A 7994-nucleotide genomic window follows, 5' to 3' on the forward strand; every position below is an offset into this window, starting at 1 on the left:
CGACATATGCCCTTAAAATTGAATGCGAGTTTATTTTTCACATTATAAGAAAGACGCTGATTCTATTTTTTTTATGGCTATCATTATTTAATATTTGTTTTATTATAAACATTACTAGTTTAAACACAGTTTGTAACTAATATTAGGACAATCTTCTTTGCATCGTCATGTAATGTTAAGCCATGTTAGCAACAAAATTTGCTCGGATTGACCAGTTTGGCTTGTTAAATTTCAGGAAACGTGTGTGTTACGAGCTAAAAATTGTATTATTTTTTCTCACTGAGATCCGGTTTTGATAAGAAGATTAGCTTTCCCTAAATTGTAAACATACATTATGTTCAGATGATTGTTGTGGTGTTTTATTGGGTGTACGCTTACAAGCTGACCACGTAGTGGACATACTGTCTTACAGCGACATTCAGACTTTACTTTGCCACCCTTTCACTATATTATCGATAAGCATTTGTCTCGGTGTACGTTTCATGTGCCAAAGTGACCTTGACTACCATCATATATTTATTAAATTTTGAATTTGTTCGGAAAAATTTGTTCACTACACATGGGTGTACATTATAGACTGTCATCTTTTTTTTCTCTCCGCAGCTCTTGAGTTAAGGTTGGTTGAAGGATTCTTTCAAAGAAATGTGCAGAATATTTTGGATCAAATCCTATGTTTAACAACTTGTAAATCCAAATGGAACTTCACAACCTTACCCATTCGAATTTGATGGCTATATCCGACTGTTCCATCAGATCCAACGGCATATACGGTATTTCTCGCTGCTCTTGAGTTATTGTAGAATGAAGGATCCTTTCGGCGATATATACCGATTGATCAGACCCAGCAACCAATCATATGCGACTTCGTTTATTCGCTCATTTGAAAGTGTCGGTTGCTTTGGTTATGTGAATCGACTCTATACATATTGTCCGCAATATAATATAAAATGTTTTTATCCAATCACGCAGAAAATGAACTAAACATTTAAACCCCTTACAACGAGTAATTTGAAAAGAGCCGTAAGAAATACCGGCAATTGCCTAAAATGTACAGTGATGTCTCGTGGACGAATTTTTTCTGCATAATTTTACGATTTTATGAATAGGCCAAAAGCGCCCATCAGTATCAGTACAGTCTGAGAGGTGATTTATCGTATTAAGATAGTCATCGACATCAAGCAATACTTATTTCCAAAATGGACCTTCACGTTCTCTTATCGGTGATCCACTGTTCCTGAGCAACGTTATAAAGAGCTGCTACCAAGGATGAAAAGAGTGTATTTTATGTTACTGAATCGGCCAACAACTGAATCTATAAAAGTATAGATAGCCCTATAACAAAGTGATGCACATACTTGACACTTGTTTTATTCTTTTTTTCCCCATGCCACTTATCAGTGACATTATTTTCCCATGGCACCGAGATAAAATAAAAGTTCCTCTCCTATTTTATGCAATAATTTCTTTGTATATCCGTGTAACTATATGTCCTACAATCTATCGACATGATGTGCAGGTGTGTCCAAAATATTTTTACGCGGATAAAGGCATAAAAGCTGGAAAAGACATACCAAAATCATGGGTGTTGGAGGCAGTAATGGAAGTTTTAGATCGTCAATATCTCCGTCCTCCTCCATGATTCCTAGTTCATACTATTTCCCACAATGCCTGCGCCAGAACTTTACCACTGATTGTCTGTCATCTATATCTATCCAGGGTACACTGTTCCAAAGAAGTGACTGTTCCATCAGACGCGGTGACACGCAAGCGAGTCCCCTGTATGACTGGTGCCTATCATGTTATACTCAGGGCGCAAAGTTAAATTACTTATTACAGCCGCGTGTAAAGATTACACTCTCATTCGAAGTAAAACGTTGGCTTAAATAAAATTACAGGAAAAGTTAAAAGTAAAAAAATAAAAATAAAAATATATAAAGAAATAAAATAAAATATTTCATATGAATCTCCGAATTGACAGAACAAGAAAAATTACTCAAATGTTGCTCCATTATATGATTTTGCAAACTACTACTACTACTATTAATGTAATAACATTGCTGTTTTCATTCCTACAAATTGAATTGAAAAAAAATCATGCTACTTTCCTCCAGTGGCGTCACTAGGGTTGGTGTCACCCAGTGCGGTATTTCATGGTGTCACCCCCATGGACCTCCTTCCGTAACAGAACATACAGAATCCTTGGTAATGTCATTTTGGTGTCACCCCCTCTGATGGTGTCACCCCGTGCGGTCCGCACCCCCCCCCCAGTGACGCCACTGCTTTTCTCAATGTTAGAAGAAAGAAGAGGACGAACAACAACAACAGCTACAACGACTATCTTCTAAATTCTATAACCGTTTGAAGCACGGGTCTGGAAGACATAGAATGTTTGTACAGGCTCTTTGATATAGTATACTCTGCCGCACTAAGGCAGCACATCACGAATGCACTTAATACATAGCTGTCTGTATAAAACATTTAGCTCAGAGGAGAGCTTAACTTATCCAATGCACACATAAAGAGATTAATTTTGTCATGGCTGCTCTACTTAGCTACTTAGCAAACACCAGAAGTTATCTGTTTAATATCTGACTTGAGTGTAAATTCTGCTACCTGTCGACTGCCGCACTGGATCTTGTACGGCTTATGCCGGACAATATACGACTTGTGCCGGATTATGTAGAATTTATGCTTGATAAGAAAAAAGAAAGGACGGGATAAAATTTTAATCTAAACCGTAGATACTCTTTTTATTTCATGGATCGCCCCTCGAACATCGAGAAAGGATATACTTTGTCATCTAGTGTTATAGAGTATTGCATTTTGGTTCATTTAATAGCCAATTCAGTACATACAGTAAAAAGTCAACATGAAGTTAAGGGTATTAGAAAGGCAGCTGGTTAACTACAGAGGTATACTGGGTTATTGGCTCTAAATCCCAAATAATTATTTTTTACTTCAACATGAGAATATATATATATATATATATATATATATATATATATATATATATATATATATATATATATATACATACATACCTCGTTATAACTAAGATAAACAATTTGTTATAATGTTGTAAAACAGTATGTGCACATTGACTGTTCAAATGTTCAAATATACGTGACCGATTCATTTTCCTGTATTAAGGATGGACGTAGTATCGGTACACCACGACCACCGGGAGGAGTTTAAAAAGAAGACGAAGTATATGTTTTCTTGTAAGACGAAATTGCATGTTCATTTGTAACCGACCTAACCCTTCTGATTAATCCATATCGTACCTAGGTTGGCTAACTTGTGACCTCCAGTGTACTTAGAAACCTAATATATCCTTAAGCTGTCAGATGTTGAAATAAACGTCACTTTTTATGACAATGTTACAAAGGTTACCTGTAAATTAAGACAAAGTGTATCCAATAGGTCATAAACAAAAGAATCAAAAGCGTCCTAACTTCTAACGTATTAAGAACAATACAAGGTAGACTGTCCAAGTATCGGGTGACTTTTTGTCTTATATAGCTAGTGACAATTACAAAAATCGTATTTTTACATTTACTTTTATATATATATATATATATATATATATATATATATATATATATATATATATATATATATATATATATATATATACAAACACACACTAACAATAAAAGAAAAGATAGAAAACTTAGATACGGATGATTTAAAATGTAGTTGTGACTAATTTCACGACAATGTTTGCTTAAATCAGCAAGCGTGTCCCCTTCGTGCGAACTTTGTACCCCGATTCCCCAAACCTACAGATCATACGTAAGCATTGGCCGCATACTGAATCGTCTGAACGTCTCAATGGTATATCTCAAGAAGTTCCTATGGTTGCGTACTGTATCTCAATGGTATATCTCAAGAAGTTCCTATGGTTGCGTACTGTAGACATAAACATCTCAAGGACCATCTGGTACGTACCAAGGTAACTTCAAACAAGACCACAGATTCAGGCGCATACCATTGCAAAGACAACCGTTGCCTAATTTGCAAACATGTACCAGAGACCAAATCTTTCAGAAGTTGGACAACAGCAATTAATTATTATAATCAGTCAGAAGTTAGGATATCAAGAAAATTCAACAATCTGACAGGCAAGATCAATGCCATTGAATATGTTGGCCAAACCAGTGATTTTAGAAAGCGAATGAATGATCACAAAAGCCACATTCGCAAAAAAATCAACATGAAAGTGGCCAACCACTACAACTCGAATGATGGTCGATTCACTCGAGATGTTACCAATTGAATCTTACCAAAGGTGCAGACACACACACACACACACACACACACACACACCGATAACTCAAACATTAAGAACTAGAATATTCTGCAAAACTCGAATAACTAGCTCTTGCAATGTCACTGCGTAACACATTCTCTAGATGGCTAACCCAGAAGACTCGAAGTTACCGAAAACTTAAACAGTTCGCAACCTTTCACTGATTTTGTGTTACACACATAAAGTAAGTGGTAATAACTTAACTTTCAAGGTTTTATTCCACTTTGCTTTAAAATCCTATTCGGGGTCTCATCGCAGTATCCATTTAAATATTTCAAACAAATTTGCATTAAGGTTATAAAGTCGAATTAACGTACCCAGCGCACCGGACATGGCAAACTGAGGCTTATTGTGCAAACTTAAAGGTGCATGGAAGTGGTGTATATGTGGATTATCTTGTGAGTTTCTGCTCATAACTCAACACAAATGCATATCACGGAATAAAGGTGTATTGCAAACATACAGTAAGTCTTGATATCATACTTTTAAGATTTTATTCCATACTGTTTTAAACTGCATTCAGGGATATCAGAGATAATACAACGCCTATATACTACATGCAGTAGTAACGAATTTGAACTTGTAGATATTGATATGAAGATCATAAAATATGACCGTTGCTAGAAAAGATGCTGTTATGCCACACACTACATATTCGGAGACTGCTCACCGATACCAGATGATGCTGACCTCATGCAATACATGGCTGTTTCAGCATTAGTTAATGTCAGCCTGGTGAAAGATTTGTTTTATTTTAAAACAGCAAGAATACTGACCGAGACTGTACAAAGTGTTAGTAGAAAAGTTGTGATTGCAATTTGGTAGTCGTAGCTTTTTATGTCGTTGAATTGATTGTAAAGTGGATGTATTTAGTTTTCAGGCTATAATCACATCAACCCCACCAATGGTCTGGTAAATTAATTATCCAAAAACAAATTGCATGTGTATTTTCAAGTAAAGCGAAATCTTACAAAAATGTAGCAAAATTTCCATGTTTTACTCTTCCATAATTTCAGGACTATGCGTCATTTGGAAAAGAAGAATTAATAATTATTTTCACATTGGAGCAATATGCTTGTAGATTTAGTTAAAACTTGACTTTTTGATGTAAAAAAATAATTAAGATTTATTTGTAATGATTTAATAAAAACTAAGATGCTAGAACGTTATGGAAAACGCCAAGTTTGGTTAAGGTGGTTTGAGCAGTTAATGATAAAACCGAGATTTGGACAAGGCAGTGTGAGCAGTTAATGATAATAAGCGAGATTTGGACAAGGCAGTGTGAGCAGTTAATGATAATAAGCGAGATTTGGACAAGGCAGTGTGAGCAGTTAATGATAATAAGCGAGATTTGGACAAGGCAGTGTGAGCAGTTAATGACAATAAGCGGGAAAAGTCTTTAGATTTCATTTTAGATTTATGCATGAATTTTTATCTCCACAAGTCAAATTAAAAAATATATATGAAAATAACGAAATCTCAACAACAATAACATCAACGCAAACCCCCAAACAAACAAGCCAACAAAAAACAAACAAACAAAATACCCCTTCCAAAACATCAAAAACAAAGGAACAATTCACTGATGATGACTTTTTGAGAGGATGGAAAATTTTTCTTGAAGACTTTGTTTGACTGTCCAGTTACTAAATAGTTCTGGAATTCATCTGTTACAGGGTCATAAGTTATATAATAAATATTCTATATTCTCGTAAATATGTTTAATAGGAATCACACTTTTTACGGGATTATTGATTCCATACTTTTCAAGATCTTATTACAAATGTTGCTGTGCACAAAAATTATAATTTATTATAAGAATACTGTCTTAACCTGCAGAAGGTTAGAAAAATATATAGTATGATGGAACAGAAAACTGATGAGAGGGGGCATCTTTCAAGTAAGCAATGTAATATCTTTTACTGTTGTTAGTCTGTGGTAATCGTGTAATTTAGTAACATATATGTTAAATGAAAATGTGAATGCAACTGTGCAAGCAAAATGTTTATTTTTGCCTGTTTTCAATTATATATCTATACTTGTAAACGTAATAGAAGTCAAATTAAAGCCAGGCTATTACCACGAAAATATAATCTTTTCATTCAACAGCTCACATGGTTTTGTAGTGGAATTGTACAGTTCTAATATTTATAGTGGAATTGTACAGTTCTAATATTTGTAGTGGAATTGTACAGTTCTAATATTTATAGTGGAACTGTACAGTTCTAATATTTATAGTGGAACTGTACAGTTCTAATATTTGTAATGGAATTGTACAGTGATAATATTTATAGATCAATTTGCTTTGTTACTTTAAAGTTTAACCAATAAAGATTTATCAATCCGTGGAAAATTCAGATTATGTCTCATCCACTACCCGTTCAAATGAAATGAGTCATAACTTAGAATTATATTACAATTTTATGTGTTTGTCAGCTTCAATCTCTGTCAGTAAAGGACTCCATCTCTCTCAGTAAAGGACGCCATCTCTGTCTGTACAGGAGGACCGTATGGATATTGTGCATGAATTACTAAGGGAAGTGTGCAAAGACAGGACCCTACACTGACCATCCTTTTCTAATTAGCATAATGTGACCAGATAAGAACATAGTTACGTGTTATTCTATATATGCGTTTACTGTTTGTTTTGGCGTATATACAGAACATATATGTAACAAAATTGTAGATGAACACCAGTATCTGTGGGACTGTTACTCACCATGCCCTCTTCTTCTTCCTCCTTCTCTTTATATCCCGGGGGTCCTGCGAAGGAGAGATGGGTAACAGAGCTGTACTTATTGTAAGACCTTTTAGATCCTGCGGTTGAAGGGAAAAGACCCCGTGTGTTGTCATGTATGGACCGAATGTACTGGGCTAAAAAGTTTCCCTTAGGCATTGACTCGGGAAACACTATATTCTGCTTCTGTTCATCCGCCGTCTGCTTCTTGTTTCCATCCAGATGATCGATAGGTGGCATCTTTGCAAACTGTGTAACAGTTTTCTGACCGTTCAACAAGACTAAGATAAATCCAATTTATATATCCATCGGAATCCAGACTCATGAGTCCAGACTTATTTTATAGAACATATGCTTTGTTTAACTAATTGTTTTCAAGAGCACTGTCAACAAAGAAATTTCAAGCTGCCCTATTTTGCATGAATTATATCAACAATCAACTGCTTCCTTCAAGTGATTAAAAACCATTAACGTTGAATAGTTGGTTACAAACCAAGTATCCATTACACAGAACAACACTTATAATTGTCAATATATTTTACAGACTTGTACCCAACTCCGTACTGAGGGTGCCTCTTCACGTTAGTAACCGAAGATGGCCCCCTAGCGGATCTTAACTACCGAGAGATCATATACTCCATGAGGTTGTATATTGTAGACTTGAGATGTAGGTAAGAAGACTAAATTACATATGACAAGAACAAAGATACCCCGATTTTTATCAGATATGGTTGTCCTGGTACGCATGAGGACAGACACCAGGTGTCAAATAATGAATCGGAAAACAAAGCACAGATATATACATCGTCGATACAGATCTAATGAGGACTCAATCCTTTGACAAAATCGCTATTACCATCGTGCAGCGCTATGGTTACAGGCACAGGGTCTTTCTAGTTCGTTTAAGAATTGAAACGCTACCCGAATTCGAATTAAGATAGCATT

At 35.3% G+C, this 7994-nt stretch overlaps 1 protein-coding gene across 2 annotated transcripts in view; it reads right to left on the reverse strand.

Moving 5' to 3' along the window:
• Positions 1-7643, reverse strand: part of LOC149778423 (uncharacterized) — a 59068-nt gene extending 51425 nt beyond the window's left edge. Inside the window, exon 1 of one of the 2 annotated variants that reach the window (XM_089939247.1) lies at positions 7032-7643. In XM_089939247.1, the coding sequence (XP_089795373.1) occupies positions 7032-7289 (258 nt within the window). In that variant the 5' untranslated portion in view covers positions 7290-7643. Of the gene's footprint in view, positions 1-1571; positions 1772-7031 lie in introns of those variants that run through there. The other variant, XM_089939249.1, reaches the window with a different exon arrangement.
• Positions 7644-7994: the final 351 nt, after the last annotated feature.

Source organism: Sinohyriopsis cumingii, chromosome 17 (assembly GCF_028554795.1).
Source record: "Sinohyriopsis cumingii isolate HCF-2022 chromosome 17, ASM2855479v2, whole genome shotgun sequence".
Taxonomy (NCBI): Eukaryota; Metazoa; Mollusca; class Bivalvia; order Unionida; family Unionidae; genus Sinohyriopsis; species Sinohyriopsis cumingii.